Genomic DNA, 25,046 nt, shown 5'->3' with positions numbered 1-25,046 from the left:
CTGGTAAATAATATGAGAGACAGAGAGTGTGCAAGAGACACAGACAGAGTGCATGAGAGAGAGAGTATGGGCAACTAGCTAGGTGGTGTAGTGGGTACAGCACAAGGCTTGGAGTCAAGAAGACCTGAGTTCAAATGTGGCCTCAGAGACTTACTAGCTGTTTGACCCTGGGCAAGTAACTTCATCCGGTTTGCCTCAGTTTCCTGCTCTATAAAATGAACTAGGGAAGGAAATATCAAACCACTCTAGTATCTTTGCCAAGAAAACTCCAGTGGGGTCAAGAAGGGTCAGACATGACTGGAATGATTGACTTAAAGGTAAACCAAGATATAGATAAATACCTAGATAAAGATATATACATATTTTTCTTTTTTTAAAAAATATTTTTTCCCAATTACATGTAAAAACATTTAGTTTTTAAAAATTTTGAATTCTAAATTTTCTTCCTTCTTCCCTCACCTCTCCTCTCCAAGATGGTAAATAATTTAATACAAGTTATATGTATGCAATCATGTAAAACATTTCCATATTAGTCATGTTGTGAAAGAAGAAACAAACCAAAAGAAAAAAAACCATGGACAAAATAAAGGAAGTGAAAAATAGTATGCTTTGATTTTCATTCACTCGCTAACATTTCTTTCTCTGAATGTGATATCTATATTTCTGTATAAAATACACACACATCTGTATATTGTTCTTCAAACCATATTATCCTTATGGGTTCCCTCCCCTTTTTCATCTAGTCATTTGTTCCTTATTTGATTTTTTAATTTTTTTGTTCTGAGTCATTTTTTCTGCTCATTCTCTCTGTAACTTCTCTAAGAACATAAATCCTAAGTCAAGACACTTAAGTCTTTTGGCTTTTTATATTGATCCTTTCATCGTTATCAACTTTCTCTGACTTAGTCTTGCCTGAAAGTCCTAAGGGGAGATGTTATCTTGTTTCTGTTCATCTTTGGGGTAAGAAGGGCAAGCCTATGTCAGAGGTAATTTTATGGACCAGGGCTTTTTTTTGGGGGGGGGGGGCTCCCAGTCCTTTGACTCAGTCCCTGGACACCTTTGCATTTTGTGGGATGGTGGCAGTTGTATTGGTGATATCACAGTTCATTAAGGGTTAGGAGAAAATTGGAGAGTTAGGTGGTATAATTATAATAACAGTAACATTTATATAGCACTTCAAGGTTTGCAGAGTGCTGTATGCACATTAAATCATTTGCTAGAACAACTTCATTACTATGTCTATTTTATGGAAACTGAGGCCTGGAAAGGTAAACTGACTTTCACATTGCTAGTAAGTGTCTGAGGTATGACTTGAACTCACATCTTCTGGACTCCAATCCAGCCTTCTTCCACTTGCTGCCCTCCCTCTATTGTCAAGGCTTGCCTGATTGAGGCCAACAACCTAGTCAGAACTTTCTGACTTTCCTGAATGCTAAAGAGAGAGAGGGCATGAAGCCCAAGTCAGGAGCAGCTTTCTGTGTCAGAGGTAAGCATAGCATTTATTACGACAAGCAGAGAAATCTTGTCTGCCTTTCCTTGCCCTCTAGACTTCAGGTAGAGTCACAGGGAGCTAACCCTTCCCCTGGACATTTTAGATTATGCTTTGTTGTGTCTCTTGACTTCAGTGTGTTAAGTTTTCTCAATGTAGCAGAATAAACAGAAATGGGTTTTATTTTTTTCTGGGTTTATGCCCCGTATCAATAGCAGTTTGTCAGATTGTCAGCCAAAATTCAAGTTTGATTCTAAGTCACATAAAGGATGATTGGGTGTGGGGAAAGCTTTTGGTTTACTGGATCTGCTGGTTGACTGAATCCAACCTCCTGTCAGACAAGATCTCCTAGAATTCCCCACATGATGAAAATAAGACTATTAAGCAGTAGTTGGGGACAGTTTCTGATGCCTGAGAGTAAGAACAGTGTTTATTATGATGATCAAAGAGAAGTCTTTTATATCTCCTTCATCAACCTTATTTCTGCCCTGCCATATTCAACCTATATGATTTTGACCTCTCTGAGCTGACCTTGAAAAGACAGGATTAAACTGGATGATTTCTAAGGTGCCTTACAGCATTAAAACCCTACATCTTGAACCAACTCTCTCTGCCACCTGGGGGTGAGGGATTCTCCCTTTTGGGGACAGCACTGGAGGGGGGAAGAGGCAGTCTTTAGAACAGTACCTCCACCTTTGAGCTGCTCGTTCACCGTGCTACACTGTGCTGTATCCCACCAGCTTCTGGAGGATGGCTCAAGTCATCCTCAACTCTGTAAGATTCACTGGTATCCATGGAAAGAAGGTGGATTTTCTGTCTTGCACGTCTTCTACTGTGGTACTTGGAGCAAGGGACTATTATAATACTTTCTTTAGAAAGCTCTGTGGTTGGGAGAACAAAGAACTAAAAAAAAGGAGAGGAGGCATAGAATTTTCCCCTGTTGTCCAGAATTAGGAATCACCTAGGAGTTTTGAGGAACAAGGATTTCTCTTTACTGAGGAATGGAGCCTTTTTAGACTCCATTATGGGTTGGAATCTTAAATTCCTTTGGTTTCTAGTAATTATCTTACCTGTTCTCCTCCCTCCTCCCCCTGGTCACATTGAGGTTCTGGGAAACAGTTCCTCTCCTCCATACACTTATTTACACATTGCAGAATCTCCCTACTTGGACAGTTAGGAAATCCTTTCTGATGTTATTGTTGTAGCTGAAGAGGAAAGGAGGGAATGAGGGGTGAGGACAAGTACCACATACATTTCTGTGAATTTATTTTCATTTCTTGGTGTTACTCAGTTGCCTCTGTGAGGTATGGGATTCCTTTCTTTTTTCTGTTTTTTTGGCCTATCTTCCCCTTCCTCCCTGAGTTTTCCTGGAAAGGATGAGGAGGCGGTGGTTAGGAAAGGCCAAAAAAGAAGGGATGGAAATTCCCATTTTATTCCTCCACACTGTACATTAGTTTGGGGTGGGGGTGGGTGAAGGCAGATAGAGGCCAATGGAGTAAGCTGTGAAGGGAGAGGCTAAGGGATTGCTGAGCAGATGGAATGGGCCCTAATTACCTCCCTGTCTTGAGCTTGCCTGTAATTGTGGTTTAAGGAAACCAGCATGTCCTGGAAATTTGCTGGAGCAGCAGAGATTTGGGGTTTCCGCCTGGGATGGTGTTGGATTTTCCATTTAGAATGACTTTCCCAGTGAGTCTTCCTCAGTTGTAGAAAGGGAGCGGTCCCTTGGGGTCCCAGAGAATGGTGAACAAGTTGGGAGTCAGGCTCCTGGTCTCGTGTTTTGATGGCTCGTTCAGAATCTGACTACAGTTTTGAATACTACAGAAATACCCAGAGAACTAAGATGGTGGTGGAAAGAATCTCTGTACTGAGACCTAAGAGCAGGAGTTAGGGAATCTGTGGCCTTCTAGGTCCTTTAGTGCAGCCTTTTAACTGAGTCCAAGTTTTATAGAACAAATTCTTTTATTAAGGGGACTTATTTTGCATTCAGTTTGCATTCAGCCAGAGGGCCTCACTTGAAGATCTAGAGGGCCACATGTGCCCTTGAGGCCTAAGAGAGCAACTTCATTATTTACTGTATGATTTTGGGAAAATCCTTTAATTTGTCTGGGACTTAAAAGAGAGCAGGCTCGTTAATTGATTGTGTGATTTTTAGGGCCGGTCACAACTCTTTTTAGGGCCTTTGTTTTCCTATCTCACTTGAAAAGAATAATCTTTAGTTAGTTCAATAGGGATTTGTAAAACCAAGCTAGTAGCTAAGAAAGTGCTTTAGAAGTAAAACTATTACAGAAATAAATGGCAATGACAGGCTTTGTTTCTTTACAGTTTTACGCAATTCTTTCTTCAAGCTCAGTGATCATACTTGTTAGAACTGAAATGAACCTTAGAGCTTATTTGATTCAACTCTCAGATGAGGAGACTGAAAGCCAAAGAGGTTAAGTGATTTCTTCTACACAAAATAAAGTGCTCTTTCCATGTCAGTGTGCCAGGATATTCCATGTAACCACAGATGCTTTTTTACATATTTGCATAGCATCATCATTGCAGAACTTCTTTAAGACATTTCTTTTTGCAGAATACTATACTAGGTGGAAAGAATCTCAGGTTTAGGGTCAGAAGACCTGGGGTTGAATTCTGGATTTGGTGTTAGATCATTTGGAGAGATGTGGCTTCCGAATTGATTGAATGGCTGGATTTTTAAAAGTAGATATAGGTCAATGTTAGCTTGGAAGGAGGACTCCAGTGAAATTCTCCAGGGAAATGTGCTTAGCTTGGTGCTTTTTAAAAAATTATTATTTTAAAAATTATTTTATTTGTTTTCAGTTTTCTACAATCACTTCCATATATATTAGATTTTTTCCCTTCCCTCCCTTTCCTTCCCTCCCCACTCCTTCCCCAAGATAGCATGCAATCTTATATAGGTTCTACACATACATTCTTATTAAATATATTTTCACCTTAGTCATGTTGCATAGAAGAATTAAAATGAATGGGAGAAACCATAAAAAACAAAACAAAACATAACACAAGAGAATATGGTCTGCTTCATTCTGTGATCCAATTCCGTAGTTCTTTCTCTGGATGTGGAAGATGTTTTGCCCTAAGAGTCCATTGGGAATTTTTTAGGTCCTTGCATTGCTGTGAAAGACTAAGTCTACCAGAAAAATTCCTCACACACTGTGGTTGTTGCTGTGTACAAAGTTCTCCTGGTTTTGCTCCTTTCACACAGCATCAGTTTATATAAGTCTTTCCAGTCCTCTCTGAGGTCTTCCTGTTAATCATTTCTTATAGCACAGTAGTATTCCATTACATTCATATACCACAACTTGTTCAGCCATTTCCCAATTGATAAATGCTCAAAGGATATGAACAGGTAGTTTTCAGAGGAAGAAATTAAAGCTATCCTATAGTCATATGGAAAAAATACTCTAAATCACTATTGATTAGAGAGATGCAAATCAAAACAACTCTGAGGTACCACATCACACCTTTCAGATTGGCTAACATGACAACAGGAAGATGATAAATGTTGGAGAAGATGTGGAAGAGTTGGAACACCAATTCATTGTTGGTGGAGCTGTGAGCTGATCCAACCATTCTGGAGAGCAATTTGGAACTATGCCCAAAGGGCTACAAAAATGTGCACACCCTATGACTCAGCAATATCACTTCTAGGACTGTATTCCAAAGAGATCATAAAAATGGGTAAGGGTCCCACCTGTACAAAAATATTTATAGCAGCTCTTTTTGTGGTGGCCCTGTGCTTTTTAAAAATGTTTTTGTTAGTGACTTGGTTGAAGGCTTAGAGGCATCCTTACCAGATTTACCCATGACAAAAATCTAGGAAAGCTAATACACTGAATGACAGGATCTTAAAATGTTTTGACAGTCTAGAACAGGAGTTGACAAACTAAGTAAGAATGGCTTTAACAGTTTAAAATAAAATAAAACTTTAGTTCCTGGGTCTCTATGGACAACAAGCTGCAGACTCCCAGTCTAGAATATTGGACTGAATCTAATAAGTTGAAATTTAATAGGGATAAATATAATTCTTTTACTTGTGAAGTCTGTTTTTTTTTAAATGAGATACAAAATTGAAGAGGAATGGCTGGATTGCAGTTTGTTTGAAAAAAGATCTTGAAGTTTTGGTAGACTGCAAACTCAGTGTGAGTCAAGAGTCATGGCAGCCAAAAAAGCTAATGTGCTACAAGCTTTTATTTAGCCCTTCCTAGGTGCTAAGCACTGTTCTTTGTACTGGCAGTATAAGGAAAAGCAAAAACATGGTACCTTCCCTGGAGAAGCTCACATTCTAATGTGGGGAAAGCAGCATGCAAAAAATTGTTCATAACACATAGCTACAGTGTAGTCTCAGAAGGAAGGCAATAGCAGTAGGGAACACTGGAAAGGGCCTTTAGTAGAAGGTAGTATTTGAAGAAAACCTGGAGGCAGAGAGTGGCAGGGGTGGGGAAGCACAGTATTCTAGGCGCAGACAACCAATGCCAAGGCAAAGAATCTAGATAGGAAGTGTTGTATGCAAAGAACAAGAAGGTAGTGTGTCTGATACTGGATCATGGAGGAGAGTGAATTGTAAAAAGACTGGGGAAGGTTGGGAGGGGTTAGGTTGTGAAGAGCATTTCATCCTAGAAGTAATAGGGAGCTACTGGAATTTATTGAGTAGGGCGTGTTTGACGTGGACAGACCATGTAGGAGGGCTGGAGTATAAGTTGAAATACAACCAGTACTGGAAATGATGTCTAGAGATTCAGAGTCATTAGGAGGCAGCCCATTCTCGTTGAGAGTCAAATGATGGAACAAGTGAGAAAGGAAATGCATAAGATGAAAGCAAGTTGTTTTTTTTTTTTTTTAATTATGGAACAGTTACAATCCAGATAGCACAGTGGAAAGACCTGGTAGATCTGGAGTGGGACATTGTGGAGGGTAGGACCAAAGGGAATAGGAATATGGGAGTAGGTAGGGAAAGAGGGGGAATAGGGTTTGTACACTGACATTCAGGAGAGGAGTTCAAGATCTTGGGAATAACAATAGCCTAACATTTAGATAGAACTTTAAAGTTTTCAGTGTTTTTTACATATCACATCGTTGCATTTCAACTCATTTGATCCTCACAACAACTTTGTGAGGTAGGTGCTGCTATTAACCCAACTTTACAAAGGAGGGAACTGAAAACTAAGAGGCTAAGTTAACTTGACCAGGTTCAGGTTGAACTTGGGTCTTCCTGTCTCCCAAGTCCAGTGCTACATTCACTGTGCTGCCTAGTTAAGTATAAGGGTTTGGCAATATGGTAATCACTGAGGAATGTCTTGGCAGAATATCAATAGCTAGAGACATATTTTTTGTGTAATAGAGGTTATGAATCTATTCACCGTCCTCCCTAGAGTTTGTAAGAACTCGTGGCAGGTTAGTGGTAATCTGTTCAGTGAAGCGCTATAGGCTCACCTTAAAACAGGTGGGAGCAAGTGAAAGTACAATTTGGAGGAATCTGGGCAGGATTAGGAGCTGGCAGTTTGAGGGTGTTTTGGATCCAAGGTTGTTGTAGAGCTGGAGGTTGGGTGACCTTGGTCTGAGGTCTACATTAAAAGAAGTATAGGTTCCAAGAATAGGGAAGTGATGGTTTCCTGGTACTCTAGTCTGACTGCTTTCAAGTATTGTATTCAGTTTTGATCACTACATTTTTTAAAAAGCAATAAATAGTTGTTTTTTAAATTAAGAAAATATTTTTTTCTAAGCCATCTCCCTCATCCTACAGAAAAAAAGAAAAACAAAATACTTGCAATAAATTTGTTTAGTAAAGCAAAACATTCCTGAATTGGCTGTGTCATTCATACGTTCATAGACATATATACGTGTGTGTGTGTGTCTCATTCCATCACCTCTATCCGGTTTTGTTTCACTATTGGTCTGCTAGAATCATAAGTGGCTGTCATGTTGAGCAGAGTTCGCTGACTTTGGGAGTTGTTTTTACAGTGATGTTATTGTATAAATTGTTCTTCTGGTTCTGCTCACTTCACTCTGCACCAGAATTTTCTCAGGTTTCTTTGAAATTCTTCTCTTCATCATTCCTTATGGCACAGTGGTATTCCATTATATTCATATACCACAATTTGTTCAGCTACTTCACAGTAAACACCCCCTTAGTTTCCAGTTCAGAAGTATTTTTGTATCTATAGGTATTTTCCATATTTCTTTGATTTCTTTGGGGTGTAGGCTTACTAGTCATATTTGCTGGGTCAAACACTTTTATGCAGTTTAGTGACTTTGGGGCATAGTTCAAAATTGCCTTCCATGATGGCTTATAACCCACAAGTACTACATTAATGTGCTTATTTTCCCATAGCCTCTCCAGTATTTGACATTTTCTTCTTTGGCATCTTTGCCAATCTGATAAGGGTGTGAGATAGGAATTCAGAGCTGCTTTAATTTCCTTTTAATTATTAGCAGTTTGGAGCATTTTTAATACGATTATCGATAGCTTGGATTTCTTATTTTGAAAACTCTATTCCTGTCTTTTAAAGGTTGCCACATTTTAAGAAGGACAGTGATGATGAAAACATCTCTAAATCATGAAATACGAAGATGAGATTGAGGCAATGGGAATGTTTATCCTAGAAAATAGAAGTCTGATGTGGGATGGGTGGAGGTGCGAGAAGATGTCACGACAGTTGTCTTCGAGTATTTGAATGGTTGTTGTGTGGAAGAGAGATCAGACTTGTTTGTTCCCTTTGGCCTTAAAAGACAGATGGGTGGAAGTTAAAAGTTAAAAAGAGGCAAATTTAGACTTGATGTGAGGAACATTTTTTCCAGCAATTAGAGCTATTTGAAAGTAGAAGGGGCTGTATGAGGAAATGATGGATTCCCCTTCATTGGAGGTCTTCAAGGTTGGAAGTCAGATAACCATCTTTCAGCTTTGTTGTACAGAGGTTTCTTTTTTGGCTTAGAATTGAACTAGGTGGCCACTGATGTCCCTTCCAATTTTGAATTCTGTACTGAGATTCTTGTGAGAGCTAGGGACTGATGTTACCTGGTAATTAATAATAACACTCTTCTGTAATGCATAAGGTGTAAGAAATGATTTAATAATGATGACAATAGCTAGCATTTATATATTACTTAGAGATTTATAAAGCACTTTATATGTTATCTCATTTGATCCTTACATCTTCTATATGAGAAAACTAAGGAATAGAGAAGGTAACTTGCCCAAGATCACACTAGTGAGTGTCAAGGCAGGATTCACACTCAGTTTTTCCCGACTCCAAGTCTAGTATGTAGTTTGCCTATTCATAATTTAGAATATAATAACTCATTTGATTCTTGAAACGTATAAGTATTACTATGTCTATTTTATCGATAAGGAAGTCAGTGAGCTTCAAGAGGTCAGTAACTGACTGACACAGGGTGAAGAGGTAGAATTTGAACCCAGTTTTTTTTCCAACTCCAGTTATACCACTACCTCATGGTTAACTTGTAAGTCAAGTGTTTAGTCTTGTTTTGCAAATATCAGTGTTTTAAGAAGATTTTTTTTCATTTTTGTTGAAATCTTTTGTTTTTATATGATCTTTTCCTTTCTATATCCTTTCCCTAACCGTCCCTTAAAATAAAGAACTGATAAAAAGGGAGAAGTTCAGCAAAACTTATTGTATTAATCAACTCTGATACAATTCAGTGTTTCAATCCCATTATCTAACCCTGATAACTGCAAAAAAAGTGAGGGATATGCATTCTCATATGTCTTTAAGATGTGTTTTTGTAATCTTTGTGGCCAAAAGTGGTTATTATAATTTTATGATATCAAGTTTCCATCATTTTGTTGTTATTCTTTCCCTTTAGATTCTTGTAGTTATTGTATGTATATACATTGTTTTCCTGGTTCTCCTCATCCTACTTTCCATTAGGAAGTATAAGTCTTCACATCCTTTTCTATATTCCTTGTTTGTTGTTTCTTATAGTACAATAATAATTCCATTACATTTATGCATCACACTTTTGAAGCTATTACCTGATCGGTGAGCATCTATTTCATTTCCAATTCTTTGCTACTACAAAAAGTGCTACTTTAAAGGGGGGAAACTTCCTCCCCCCTTTAAAATCATTGATTTCCTTGGAAATATATGCCTATGAGTGGGAGCTTGGGATCAAAGAGTATAGACATTTTAGTCACTTACTTAGCATAATGCCACATTACTTTCCAAAATGGTTGGGCTGACTCATATTATCTCTATATTGTATGTTAGTGTACCTATCTTTCCTCAGATCTTCCACTTATTCCTCTCTTTTGTCAAGTTAGTCATTTTTCTACGTGTGAGATGAAATGTCAGATTTACTTTTATTTTCATTTCACTAATGAGATGAAGCAATTTTCCATTTACTTGATAAGTTACAATTCTTTTTTTGAGAACTATTTTTCATATTCTTTGACCACTTAATCATTGGGGCATGACTCTTTGTTGTGTTTATGTATTCATGTTAGTTTAGATATATATATATGTATATGTATTTTTTCTGTGTTTGAGCCTTTTTATTGTGTTTATGTATTTGTGTTAGGTAGATACATATATAATGTATCAGATTTTTGTCAGATTTTTTTCTAAGCTAAATTTTTTTATTTTGAACTTAAACACCAAAGAATATATATACATTTATATACATATACAGCATATACAGCAGTACACAAATGAAGTTGCATAGGAAGCTGTAAGTCTTTATTTAATACTGCTTTTTAAAAAACTTTATAATAAATTCCATACATTACTTTGAAAACTGTCCTGTCTACTTCTTTTGTCAGAGATATTTGAAGCAAAAATTTTCTCCCCCAGTTGACTGCTTAGTTTAATTTTGCTTTTGCAAAAGCTTTTCAACTTCAGGTAATTCAATGTTTTATCTCATGTGATTGCCTCTATTAACTGTATAAAAGGAGTATTCTAAAGTCAGAATACTGCTGATGGACAAAGCCAGGGAAAAAGCAGTAAGAATAAATAGAGCTGGAAGGCCCTTATTTTACAGATGAGAAAACGAGGGGCCAGAGAAGGGAAGTGACATCGGTGAAGTCAGACATACTTATTACATAACAACTAGAATTCATATGTAAGTCCTGAGACTTCAAATTCAGTGCTCTTTCCACTACACCATGTTGTTTTCCAGTTCCACAATGCCTTAGGCTCTTGGTATCCAGCTTTTCCAGAGCCACTTTATAGCCAGAGATGTCCCCATACAGAGGAAGCTGTGGCTATCAGAGCTGACAGGAATCTGAACTGAGCTACACTTAACATTTCTTTAGTTTGTTGGCCCTTCTCCTCCTATTCCCCCTCTTCTTGCCCTCCATTTTTAGTCTTTGTAGCCCCAGCTTCTAACAGTGTACAAAGTAGACAGTTAATAAATGCTTGTGGAGGGAAGCTAGGAAGGGAAGGAGGGAAGGTAGGGAACACAGACAAGTGCTAGAGCTAGAATGAGCCTCAGAGACCAAACTTTGCATTTTATATATGAGAAAATTGAATCCCAGATGTGAAGTAATTTAGCTCTATAGGCTGAATATATAAATGCTAAAAGGAAAGGAGTTTTGAACCAAATGTTGAGGGAGGAAGGAGATTTGGATTTGTGGGATGACCACAGCAAGTTCTTACTGCAATGTCTACCTAATCTGAATGTTCGAGTTTTCCAAGATAGTAAAGGTGGGGAATTTGTGGATTATCTGTAATAGCTTTTGTTTTGTTTTTGTTTTTTATAATTATTTTATAATTATCTAAGACGTTTTGTCTGCCATGCAACACACTTGTGTCAGTATCTACTACTGTAAACTCAGAAAATGGGAACTCATTTAAACATAGTTTCAGCAAAGAAAATTAGAAAACTATCTTTCCTTCCCTACCACGTTCCTCATTAAAAAAATACACGAACACAAAAATGTATGATTTGAAGATTATTTATTATTCTGGATTATCTGCACCATGGTTTTGAATGTGATAGTAATAATAATGCTTCAGTACTTAAAAATTATAATTTCATTAGTGTTTGAGTACTCCTCTTGATCGTAGAGATTGCAGTCTGCCTCAGGAGCTGGTTTTCATTAATTGTTGTGGCTGTAAAAAACTCATTACCTGATGCCGGTTTTCTGTTTATTGAACCTGTATGACAGTATCTGGGCTAGTAACTAAAATTCACTGCTGGTCTCTTCAGCTTTGTAAGACTTGACTGAGCTTTGTGCTCTTCTCTCCTAGCATTAGAGAATCTAGGCTAGAATCTTGTCAAAGTAAGTTACTAGAGTAGGGCTTTAGTAGAATAGTAATATAAATAATAAATTATAATTCCTTTTGCCGATAAGTAGGTCCTGCTTGAGGAACTTTTGCATATGATTTTTTTTTTATCTTGCACACAGGAGGCACTTAAGGGTTTGTTGAATTGAAATAAAAATTCTACTGAAAACCAGAACAGATAGTAATTAGGGAAGTATTTGTTATTTAAAGGAAATTCTTCATTTTTCAAGATTTGTTACAGGGTTCCTTAGTGAGTTCTGCTAGGACATATAGCATGTAATTCAGTTTCATATAATATTAAAGGAATAATTCATGAAAACAGCTATATACCTATTTTACACCTACTATCTCTGTAGTGCTCCTTCTCTCCAAATTGTACTCATACTCATGAGTTGAGATAGGTATTACCTTAATGTCATGGTGTTCTAGGTGATAAAATCCAAAAACTATAGCTCATAAGCCCCTATTGGTACATTTACCTTTAATATTCAGCCAATAGATAGTTAATTGAAAGCAAAAGCATTTTTACTAAGAGAGCACTTTAAGAATAGTAGCTACAAAATATTCTTCCCATATACCTGAGGCACAATCTCCCACAAAAATACATAGAATCAATGGGTGAGTGGGGCACATGTGTAGGGAATACTTGTGGCTTGAGTAACTCATACCTCCAGCACTGCAGGGCCCAGACCACTTTTCTCTTCTTGTCATGTTCTCACTCTGTTCCTTCTTGGGTGCACCATCCCTGTTGGGGAGGTTGTTCGGCTGAATTGGATGAGTCTGCTTCATCTCTTCAACTTGATTCTCAGCTTACGGAAGCTGCTCCCCTTTTCCAAAGTTGGTTCTTTTCTCTTCTGCCAGGGGTCACAATCATTGTACCTGCCACCAGTGAGTCAGCCTACTCCCTACCCTCTAGGGTAGGTATCTTCTCTTTAAGATGTCCCTATTGATTGGGCAGGGATAGGGGATGGGTAAGTGGAGAAATACCTTCCCCTTTCCATTCCCTGATGCCGTATGGTTGGGGGAGGAGGAAAGAGTGAAGGCAAAGAATGATCTCAAGACTTGAGTTCTTCTTCCACAGATGACTTCACCCTAGACTGCCAAGGGTCATATTATGTTTTGGTTTTTTTTTTGGTATCACATTTCTTGAAGCTATTCTCTGCCTTGACTGTTTCACAGAGTTTACAAGCTTGTTTTTTAAAGAGTATGACTAATCTTTGGTCAGCCAATGGCCAACTGGTTTTCTAATTCCATCGAAGCTAACTAGCACTTTAGAAAGGGATAGCACATTAACACCTAGCAATCTATGTTAGTTGCCTCTTCTCTGATTTCATCAGCTGGGCTTGGTGTGGGCTGGGTAATCAATTGGCCAAGTGTGTCTTAATCAAAGATTCACATCTTACCATTATACCTCATTTGGAGATGTCTGGTAGATAGAGTTGGGTTTATTCTCCTTGTTTTATATATGGGACTGAGACTCATTGAGATTGACTGATGACTTATCATACTGTTGAGTGTGTGATAACACTCAGAGAACAAATTCTGTTTTCACAAAGAAAGCAACATTTGAGGGGGCCCTTAATTTAAAAAAAAAGAAAGAAATTTCAACAAATGAAGATAGAGAAAGAGTACATTCCAGAAATAGGAGATAACCTGCCAGTATATAGAAGTAGGAGAGTGCAGGAGTCCAGTTTGGCAGGAATTCCCAGTGTAGGAAGAGAAGTAGTGTGAAACAAGGCTGCAAAGGTAGATTGGAGCCAGATTATAGAAAGCCTTAAATGTTAGCTTTTAAGGAGTTTATATTTGATTCTAAAGTCAATAAGGAACTATTGAGGGTTTTTGAAAAGAGGAGTGATATAGACGGAAGATCAAGAAATTTTGTAAAGTATAGATAGGAGAAGTGAGAGACTGGAGAGAAGGGACTTTAGTAGTAAGGGGAGAGGTGAATGAGAGTCTGAATTTGGGTAATGAATGAGTGGAGAGGAGGAAAGGATTTTGTGAAAATAGAATTTTCCGGACTTAAACTAATGTGCTATGAAGGTGGTGAGAAGGAAGAGTCAAAGATGATTCTGAAGTTTTAAGCCTAGGTGATTAGGAGCGAGTGGTTAGAAATAAGGAATTTGGAAAAGAGGCAGGTTTATAGGGGAATATGATGATTTCAGTTTTGAAAGTGTTCAGTGGTAGCATAGTGGCATTAGAATACTGGATTTAGTATGCCAGAAGTTAGGTAACATTCTTCATCTTTGGTAGTCTAGAATCATGGTTCATAAGTCTTCCTTGATTTCTCTGAAACCATCCCTTTTGTCATTTCTTATTGTAAGCCATTCTCTTTGTACTTCTTATCTTCTATGCTATTTCTTCCTTTACTCTGGTCTCTGATGATGGAGGAGAACCTTGTACTCAAGGCTAAGTCCTCTACTTGTATTTTATGATCCTGTTCTCCTTCCATCTTCTCCATCAGGTTGCTACCTCTTTCTCCCTGCTCTTTAGTCATTCGTTCCATGCTGCCTAAAAAAATTTTCAAGTCTCCTTCATCCTTTTGGTTTTTTAAAATAAGATTTAGTTGGGCATCTAGGTGACACAGTAGATAAAGCAGTGGGCCTGGAGTCAGGAAAACCTGAGCTCAATCAAATCCATCCTCAATTACTACTTGTGTCACTCTGGACAAGTCACTTAACTTCTAATTGGCCTCAGTTTCTTCCAGGATAATAACAGCACCTATACCTCCCAGGGTTGTTATGAAGATCCAATGAGATAACTGTAAAGTGCTTAGCCCAGGGCCTAGCACACAGTAAATGCTATATATAAATATTGTGTTGTTCGGTTGTTCAGTCATGTTTGACTTTTCATGATCCCATGGACCATAGCACATCAGTATTGTCCATGGGGTTTTCTCTGGAGTGATTTGCCATTTATTTCTTCTGCGTATAAATGTTAACTGTTATTATTATTTTCTGTTTCTTTCATCATCATAGTATTCCTATATATCCCCTCCCCCAATCCCACCCAGAGGGCCATCCCATAGAACAAATAACATTTTTTGGAGAGGAAAAAAGAGAAAAAAGTCAGCACAACTGATCAGTATATTGAAAAACCTATGCAAAGTGTAACACCTATGGGCCTTTCATCTCTACAAAGGGGTAGGTTGGGGTTGTCTTCTCATATCTCTTCATTTTCATCCCACTTAATCTTCATAATTTTGTTACTTTTACTTTTGATATTTTGGTGTGCCATCATTCTTTTAATTTATATTGTTGTAATCGTGTATTTTTTTTTTTTGGCTCTACTTTATTCTGCATCAGTTCATATAGATCTTTTCAGGCTTCTCCATGTTCATCACACACATCATGTCTTACAGCACAATAGTATGCCATTTCATCCATGTCCAGTACAGTAGCATAATTTGTTTAGTCATTCCTGAACTGATAGGCTTATAACTTTATTTCCAGTTTTTAGCTATCACAAAAAGAACTGCTATAAATACTTTGGAGTATATGGAGACTTTTTTCTTATCAATGCCTTTCTTAGGGTATAAGCTCAGTAATGAGTTCTGGTTCAAAGGGTATGGATGTTTTAGTCAGTTTATTTGTATAATTCCAAATTGATTTCCAAAATAGTCATACCATTTTACAACTCTGTCAATAGTGTATTGTTGTGCCTATCTTTACACAATGCCTCCAACAGTGACTGTTGCCATATTTTGTCATTTTTGTCTATTTGTATCCTGTCAGTTACCAAATTTTTAATGTTCTTTTTCTGCAACATCCCTTGCATTCACCTCCTTTTCTCCATTCACTCAACCACCATCCTGTTTCAGGCCCTCTTCACCTCTAGTCTATACTATTGCAATAATTTTCTAATTTGTTTTTCTCTACCTTTGAACTCTTCATATTTGTTGTTTCTTATTAATGGATACAGTTACATTCACTTATTTCATGTGCCAATATTTATCCATTTCTGAATAGACCTATTTGGTTTCTTTGCCACCATAAAAATGCTGTTGTGACTATCTATCACCTATCTATCCATCCATCCATCCATCCATCCATCCATCCATCCACCCACCCATCCACCTATCTATCAGACTTTTCTGATACTTACAATCTATAGGGCCATGGACAAGTCTCTTAGCCTCAGTTTCTTCATCTGTAAAAATGGAGATAATAGTGGTTGAAGTATCTACCTCAAAGATAATGGGATAATATATATAAAATGTTGCGAACCTTAAAGCAGTATACAAATATTAGCTGTTGGCATCATCACCATCACCAACCACCACCACATGGTGGTTCAAGGGCAGGTGTGGGGGCCAGAAATACTTAGGTTCAAGTACTACCATCTGATACGTAATAACTGTGGGTCCTGGATAAGTTACTTAATATCTCAGTGACCCAGCCAACCCTCTATGATGATAAATTATAACAAAGTTGCAGACCTACATTGGTGGAAATAGCCAAAAGCTGTAGCTCCCTAGGTCACTCATATCTTGAAATGGGCAATATGTGGATGTCCAGCTGTACATGCATTGGAGTGGGAGTCCATAGACTTTGTGCTTCCAGATCTTGCTTTCCTGGTCTTTAAAATGAATATAATGATTTCTGCCCTACTTGCCTCATGCAGTGGTTGTAAGAATAGAAAAAGGTAGATACAACTGTACTAAAAAAATGAATTATTTGGCTTTGTGAGTGAAGAATACATTGTTGAAAACTAGATTTGCTTTCAGAATGGTAGCAACATCTATGTTTCCCTCTTTTTTTATACTCACTCTTACAGGCCTTAGGCTAGAAAAGGAACCTGGCTTCAGATTGGAGTTGTGAGCTCCTTAGTTAATGGGACCCAGCTGGTGGTAGCTTTTGGTTTCTTTCAGCTGACTCATGGTTCTCTTGATGAGCAATTTTCCAGCTTGCCAGAGGCTATTCTTAATACACTTATAGCAAAAGGCTCATGGTGAAGGGAATGGGCAAGTATTCTTACTTGACTTGGTTTAGGTCTGGACTTTACAGGATGGGATAGCATCCTTATAACAGACCAGGATTATTCCCAGGATACCAGTTTCCAGGTTCCTAATACTACTATTGCTCCCAGTGTACCTTAATAAGTATAAGTCAAACCATATAAAAAGATGTTTCAATTATTTAAAAGAAATGGCAATTAAAACAACATTGAGAATTCCATGTCATATCTGTGAGATTGGTAAAGATGATGTAAAAGGAAAATGCAATTGCTGGAAGGGCTGTGGAAGGACAGGCACATTAGTGGAGCTGTCAGTTGGTCTAGATCATTCTGGAAATCAGTTTGGAACTATGACCCAGAAGTTATTAAGCTATGTATTCCACATAGTTTAGTAGTATACAGTGGTACCACAACTAGACTTTCCCCCAAGAAATGAAGGACAGAGGGAAAGATCTCATATGTACAAACATATTTATAGTAGCATTCATGGCAAGGAACTGAAAACAGAACATGGTGCCCATTAATTGAGAAATGGCTAAACACATTATGGCATATGAATCTAATTGAATAATATTGTGCTGTAAGAAATAATAAAAGGGACAGATCCAGGGAAACCTGAAGAAAACTTACATGAACTGATGAAGAATGAAGTGACTATAACTGAAACAAACTATACAATAGCTACAACAGAAAGGAAAATGACGTTGAAAAACTTGAGCGCTGTGATCAGTGAAGCAACTAGTCACTACTCCAGAAGGTGTGCTGAAGCGTGCTTCCCTCCCACTTCTTGGCCAAGAGATGTTGAACTAGAGTTGTAGAATAGTAAATGAATTCTAGTCAGGACTAATGTAGAGTTTTATTTTACTTGATTATATGTATATATTTACAAGGAAGGCTATATGGGTTTGTTGTTGTTTTTTGGGGGGGGTATGGGTTTTTTGGGGGGCATTAATAGTGATATAAAAAAAGAAGAAAATTTTTAAAAATCACAGGAGAGAACAGAAATTCAAAAGTCGATACATATAATGTTGGTACTGATGTTAGATTTATACTTTTTTAAAAAAGCAAGCTGTACACAATAGAAATTCATGATTTCATATATAAACTCCTTTTTCTGTTCTTTTTGCATGAAAATGTGTTGTTTGTCAAGTTCATATACATTTTTTCCCCTAAAAAATGTTAAGCCACCAGTCACTGGGCAATTCCCAGATTGCTCCTTTGGGGTTATCATATGCCAGATCTGGCCACTGAAGAGAGCCCATGCAGCCTTAAAAGAGCAGAGACTAACCCTGACCTGTGTATATCTCTTGCTTTTGTTATGTTTTTACATCTTTACGTCATGTCTGGTTTACATCTTGTGTTCTCTCTCTTTCTCCCTCTCTTTTTCTCTCTTATCCTGCATTGATGCCTCCTGGTCTCTACAATATTTTTTTCTTTGGCCCCTTTTGATCTCTTGTCTTTTAGGTGAGCCAATAAAAAGCTGTCTCAATTATCAAGGTAACAGGGACGGTGGGAAGGTTGTGAGTAAGCACCCTTTTAAGTAGCAGTAGCAATAGGAGACTAAGTAACTCACAATCCCTTTTCTTTGTAGTTCAGGAGTTTCCAGGGCCAGCTACATTGGAGATCTGTGTCAGTCCTGCTCCCCCTCTGACTGTAGTCACAATATCTAGGATCTGGCTCATTGGCCTAGGAGTGTATGAATTTAATGGTTTCTAGTTTCGGCAATCGAGAAGAGGTGGGCTTTTGTACCGCTCTTTCCCCCTCCGTCAGAAAAAAAAATGCAGAGCTCAACTTATCCCATGGGCCACCAGCAAATGTCCACTTGCCTTCTGGGAGTTTCTCCTTTTAGGTGGAGTTTGGAGGGACAAAACAAAGGTAAAGTGGGAAGGTTGTCTCTTTCAGTTGATGCCATCCTCTGCCCTCCACATGTTCTCCTCTTATTGATCCAGCATCATACTTGCCTATGTTTTGGTTTTCCTTTCCCTTTGCAAACCATTCCACAAAACTAATAGGCTGTTTATTTTTTTCCCTGTCTTTCTCCCATGTTCATTCTCTCTGCTGCTTCGTTCTGTTCCATCAGCCCTATTACAGCCTGGTAAGACTCAGCACAGTGTGTGAGCACCCATCTCTTTCTCTTTGTTGTCTTTCACTTTGTCCTAATGCTGGGAGGGGCTGTGACTGTTTTTAACCTCTCCTGGGTTTTAGAGATATCATACAGGTCCAGCTACCCCAGGACTTTGGGGAGGCTATGTTGTCACTGATATTTATTCCCTCTGGGTTGAGCAGGGTTTTGGGTGGGATGATCAGTCTCTCTTATGCTCTCTGGGTGGGCATCCCTTTAGGCATTGTCAAGTTGGATTTCCTCAGCTTATCTCTCTTTTCTCCTATTCTCTTTCTTTCCTCACCCCCCCTTCTCTTCTTTTTTTCTGCTCTCTCCCTATCTGTTCTCTCCTTTCCTCTCCTTTGCCCTTCCCTCCTTACCCTCCCCTCTCTTTTCCTCCCTCTCTTCTTTCTCCAGGTTAACTAACTTGTCTTCCCTGAGTGATTCGGCCCCTGAGCAAAAGACCCCTGACCACCAGACCCTTGACCACCACCGCCAATCTTCTGACTCCTGTGAGACCACAGGTAACCACCCTGGGTCATTAATACAAATATATCCAGCTTATTTGCATGCACACACACATGCATCCTTACCCACAGATGTAGACTCACATAAAACCAATATTCACAACCTATATAGTAGTGTGTCAGTGAGTCATGTCCTCTATTACCTTTTTGATATGAGGGATGCATGTGTGTTTAAGGGGGAAAAATTATTTTCACTTATCGGGAGTTCATTGACTTCATCCAAAAATGACAGGCTAGATAATTAATAAACTCCCTTCCAGCTGTAAAGAATCTATAATATTCCTGCTTTGCTGGGTCTGGCTTTATTCTAATGGTAGTCATGGGGGAGGGCAGAGAATAAGAGGCCAAGGTCATTTTGAGTGACTTGAGTCAATTTGGACAGACAGAAATGGAGAGCTGCATTCATTTGGTGCAGTGGATATCTTATCAAATCTTGCAGTCTATAAGAACTTCATTACTGGGGGTTACTGAGCCCTAATGCTAAACCCTGAGAGGGTTGCCTAGAGTCCTCCCTCCAGCAACCTAATTTATAATATGGTTACAACAACTCTCATACAAACAGGTAGAGAGGATACACAGTTTGAATGCTTTTCTAGATAAGAATAACTTTTTATGTTGTATGTAAGGAAATGGTAAGTGCATTTTTAGGTCATTGGTAAGATTACCATAGTGAGTTGCATATTTGAGCAGGATGGGCCTAGGGGAAGCTAGTCCAAATTAGTCCACAAAAGCTTTCTGGAGGACAGCCCACTGAAGCTTTCTCTTGGGCTGAACTTAGCTCCTTTGCCCTAACTGTCCAGTTTCTGGCCTCCTGCTTCTCCCCTGGCTAACAGGTGATTGGAGCCCCTGATTCCATCCCTGCCCTTCTCTCTTTCCCCTCCCCAGGTCTCGTCCAACGGTGTGTCATCATCCAGAAGGACCAACATGGCTTTGGCTTCACAGTCAGTGGTGATCGCATTGTCCTGGTGCAGTCTGTCCGGCCTGGTGATTATCCCATCCTCCCTGCCCAGAGGATAATAATAATTATCATGATGATAATAATAGCACCTTGTATGCATGTATCTTTCTCTTTTTCAAAGTGATTCTTCATGACATACTTGGGGAAGGGAGGAAAGGAGGGAGAGGCCGGCTGCCAAGATGTTTTTGCCTTGTTTCCCAGTGTGGGACCAACTCCATAGAGGACACTGGGGAACACGCCTCACCCCCCAATAATCCCAGCCCACTGAGGAAGAATGTGCTAGGGGTCAGCTTACTGCTGATCTGTCTACCGGAAAGTTGCAGAAAGGAGAGCATGGCCCCTGAGCAGATGCACATTTGGACCAGAAGAATGCCACTGAAGGAAGAGGAGGAGAATTAAAAAGACAGAAGTCCTTTTTTGAACCTATTAGTATATATTGTTATGCTAAGTATTGTAGAAAAAAGTCAATCACATTTACTGTCTTAGTGGTAGTAGGATTTATAATCAGAATTGGAAAGACGAATACAGAGGAATATGCAGAGAGTGTAATTAGAAACACATAGGAAAAAGTCCCCAAGATTAATTCTGAATTTCTTATCTATAATAATACTTGCACAATGATTACCTCACAGGGCTCTTCTAGGCAAAATGATACAAAAAGGAGGTTTACTAACAAAGGTCAAATAGGAGGAGAGCATCTTCTGGAAGCTCTTAATTTGGGCAGGTTTTAGTAGACAAAGATAGCATCTTCCCCTGGAAAGTTTGGGAAGTCTGAAACAGAAGGGGAACAGCGTGATGCACTAGAGTGCATGTGGGAAAGGCCAGACGCAGATAGGAGGCTGCGGCCAACAAATGAATGAAGTAGAAGTGTCTGTGAAAATGCTTTGAAAAGCTGAAAGTGCTATGGAAAAGGAGGGATGTTGTTAGTCAGTGGGGAAAGTCTAGGGGCAACTGAGGTGAGAAGCCCCATGGTGGCTCTGAGAAAAGTGGAACTGACTGAGGAGTAGTGAAGGGGGAGGGGGAGGTCATGGCCTGGGACAGGAATTGGGGCATCTTTGAACTTTGGAGGCTGTCTTCAGTACTGTGAATCACCCTTTCTCTTAGTCCTCCTCTTCTTTTACCCACACCAAAAGGTGGGAGGAGGAAAGTAACTTTCCTCAGTCATTTTGAGTTTTGGAGTGGTGTTGGTGAAAGACATTGAAGAAATTCCCTTATTAATGAAGTGTGTAAATTAGCTGAGGATGTCAGTTATCTGGACCTATACTGTAAGTGGCAGATTTATTTTCAGAAGTAAAGGAATTGGAGCTACAAAGGTTGCACTTTTCCCCAAGGCTTTGGTAGCAGTAACTTCAAGATTAGTGGTGCTGACTAGCAGTCACTGTTGCTGGGATATTTGATATAGGGAATAGGGCAGTACTTCAAAACATATCATCTCAGCAGCCCTCAGTCTTGCTCTGCACAGTCCATAGAGACTTAAAAATGTAGGCAGATCCAGAAACGGCAGGGCAAGAATCTGGTGTCACTTTATAATGGTGTCCATTTCTAGAAGATATTCCCCCTGCTTTGAGAATGAGCGTTCTATGAGGACCACATTTTCATTTTTAATATGATCTTGGATTTGAAGTGTCAAGAAAACAAAGAATTCAAATGAGAGTTTCTTTTTTTCTTAGTCCGTGTATGTTTAGTAGATTTCTCTGTCATCTTCCTATTTATTATTAATTAAACAAAACACCAGATAGTATGAAGTTACTGTATTCTTCTCCAAGCAGGATAACTTATTCCTATTCCTTTATTGGAAGTAGCATCATATGGTAGAGGAATTTGATTGGTTCTTTTTGGCAAAAAACGGCAAAGACGGTAGCAATGACGGGTGCAGGCAGTAAGGCAGATGAACGGTGAAGCTCTGTAAAAATGAAAATACCATCAGCATATAATGGCTGGCCCTGGAGGGCATGGGCCCCTTCTCACTTGAAGTCCTCAAGCAGAGAGACGACCACTTCTCAGGGAAACCAGAAGAAATACTTGTTGAGATAGGGATTGAATCAGATGACCATGTAGTTCGTCACTTGAGAGGAGGATGCTGAGATTGTGTGATTGTAGTCCAGGCTAGGTCAAGAAGGATCTCTCTCTTTTTTTTTTAATAACTTCATAGAAAAACGTTCTTGTTTATCTCATATTTAGAGTGCTTCTTGCAACTTCACTCTTTCCTATTGAAATTTCCAACTTAGTCACTTTGGTTCTTCAGTCAGTGAAGATCAACCAGTTAATCAGCAGACATTTATTAAAATGCCCATTAGGTGCTGGGCACTGTATGAGGCTTGGGACATCCAAATATAAAAGCTGTTTCTGCCTTCCTAAGGTTAACAATTTAGGAAAGAGACAGCATGAGGCAGTGTGGCTTAGTGGATTGAATACAGGACTGGGAGTCAGTTAGACTAGCCTCTTAGCACTCGCTGGGTTTCCTGGGCAAGTCATTTAACCTTTATGAGCCTAAGTTTCCTGATCTATAAGATGAAGAATCAGACTGAATGACCTCTGAGGTTCCTTCCAGCTATAAAAGATGTCGGCACTAAACCCTGGGGGAAATGGGAAGGCTTCCTGGAGAATTGTAAGCTGAGCCACAAAGGAAGCAAGGGGAGAAGGGAACATGTTCAGGCGTGAGTGACATCTAGTGCAAAGGCAAGGAGATGAGAGTCATATATGAGGACCAGAGAAGACCAGCTAGACTAAACCATCATATACAAAAAGGGGAATCATGTGTAATAAGGCTTGAAATATAGGATGGGACCACTCTTGTGAAACATTTTAAATATCAAACATAAGATTTAGTATTTTCTACCATAGGCAATACAGAGCTTTCTACAACCTAGCCCCAAATTATTTATCCAGCCTGGTCAGTTGCCAAGCTGTGTGAGTGGAGAGGAAAGGATAGACGTGTAAGATGTCATGGAGATAGAAACAACAAGTTTTGGAAATAGAGTGAACTTGTGAGATAAAGGAGATGAGGAGTCCAGCATGACATTGAGGATTGCAAGCTTGGGTGACTAAAAGGATAGTTGGACAAAAATAAAATTTGGAAGAGGGGTGGTTTGGGGAGAAAACACTATGAGTTCTGTTTTGGACATGTTGAGTTGAGGTGCCTATGAGACACCCAGTTTGAAATGTCCAGTAGGTAGAGAGCAAGGCACACTCCTTGAATATTTTATTGGAGTTAGAAGCATCATGGCATGATGATGGAGCACGGTATTTTAGAATTGGAAGGATACTAAAAATCAGGGGACTTTTCCATCTGACTTGTAGCTGAAGCCTTCTGTGAGCATCGTTTCCCCTATTAGAGTGTGAGCTGCTTGAGAACATGGGCTGTTTTTTATTTGCATCACTAGTGCTTTGCACCTAATAAATTCTTTACACATTCATTTGTTCAGAAGGATCGAGGTATCAGTCCTGGCTCTGACATTTATTAGCTATGTATCTCTCGACAAGTCAAGTAATCTTTCTGAGCCTTAGTTTCTTTATCTAGAAAATGGGGATACTAACACTTGGACTGCCTACCTGAGAAGGGGATTGCTTAGAACAGCACTTTTTAAACCTTAAGCATTATGTGAATGAGAGTTGTTAGTCATCTTTAATACAACCAGCTTTTAATTATTCACCCTAGGGGTTAGGGTCAAGGAGAATGCTTTATTTAGAAGTAATTTAGGGTAGCTAGGTTGCGCAGTGAATAGAGCACCTGGAGTCAGGAGAACTGAGTTCGAATCGTGCCTCAGAGACTTGACACTAGCTGTATGACCTTGGGCAAGTCACTTAACCCTAATTGCCTTGCCTTTCCCCCTCCAAAAAAACAAATAAACAAAAAGTAACTTTTTTTTTGAGCAGGTGGCTCAAATCCTTTATTCAAATCCACTCCTACCTGCATTTACTCTTCCCCAGTACCTGGCCCCAATTACCTGTGTGCTGCCTCCCACTCCTACTCCTCCCTGCTCACCACCTTAATCCTCTTGTCCAGGCTGAGCAGCAGAAAATGAGAAGGGAGGAAATTTTGGATAATTCAGTAGCTGTAATGAAAATTGTACTTCTTACCCATGATGCAGTGGAGGTACTGGACAGCAGAATATATAGCAGGGCATGAGGCACCCAGCTAAGGCAAGTCAAATGAGATAAAACTTGGGCAAAGAGAAGACATGGATGGGCTATGGTGTCTGGCAGACTCAGTGAGGCTGATTTAGAAGTTTATGAGAGAAACTGGTTATACTTTTTCTTTTCATTACAGGAGGTGCAGCCATGAAAGCTGGTGTAAAGGAGGGTGACCGGATCATCAAAGTGAGTCAGCTTCCACACAGGTGGCAGGAGGGACAAGGCAGCTTTTCTTTATGCTTCCCATTTGTCTCAGAACAGAAGGTCATCCACTTGTGAGCGAAGACTAGAGAATGTTTGGGTAGGAAAGAAGTAGAGAAGGTGATATGTATATCATGAGGGAGGGGACGAGAATCAAGATAGCTATTTTCCCTTCCTAGTTCCCCTCTGAATCCATAAAACTGCTACAGGGGATCTGGTAAATGAAGGGCAATCTTCTCCTTCATTCACTCATGCTTTTGGGGAGTCAAGAGACATAGATTATAGCACTGGCTCTGATGTTAAAATGAATGAACTGAGTAAATTGCACAGAGTCTCTAACCTTTGGGCTTCAGTCTCCTCATCTGTAAAATGAAGGGTTTAGATCAGAAGTGTCAAATCATGCTGTTGAACCTAATTA

General features: G+C 39.1%; 1 protein-coding gene across 12 annotated transcripts in view; it reads left to right on the top strand.

Annotated features, from left to right (window-relative positions):
• The window catches only part of ARHGEF11 (Rho guanine nucleotide exchange factor 11), a 154,499-nt gene that overhangs the window by 56,850 nt on the left and 72,603 nt on the right, over nt 1-25,046 (top strand). For 8 of the 12 annotated variants that reach the window (XM_072647290.1, XM_072647291.1, XM_072647294.1 and 5 more), the window contains 4 exons: nt 18,788-18,802; nt 19,226-19,332; nt 20,221-20,319; nt 24,564-24,613. In XM_072647290.1, coding sequence (XP_072503391.1) covers nt 18,788-18,802; nt 19,226-19,332; nt 20,221-20,319; nt 24,564-24,613 — 271 coding nt within the window. The remainder of the gene's footprint in view (nt 1-18,787; nt 18,803-19,225; nt 19,333-20,220; nt 20,320-24,563; nt 24,614-25,046) is intronic. The other 4 variants (XM_072647300.1, XM_072647295.1, XM_072647296.1 and 1 more) reach the window with 1 other exon arrangement.

Source organism: Notamacropus eugenii, chromosome 2 (genome assembly GCF_028372415.1).
Source record: "Notamacropus eugenii isolate mMacEug1 chromosome 2, mMacEug1.pri_v2, whole genome shotgun sequence".
NCBI lineage: Eukaryota > Metazoa > Chordata > Mammalia > Diprotodontia > Macropodidae > Notamacropus > Notamacropus eugenii.
The sequence above is the reverse complement of the archived record's forward strand: the minus strand, read 5'-3'. Positions and strand labels throughout refer to the sequence as shown.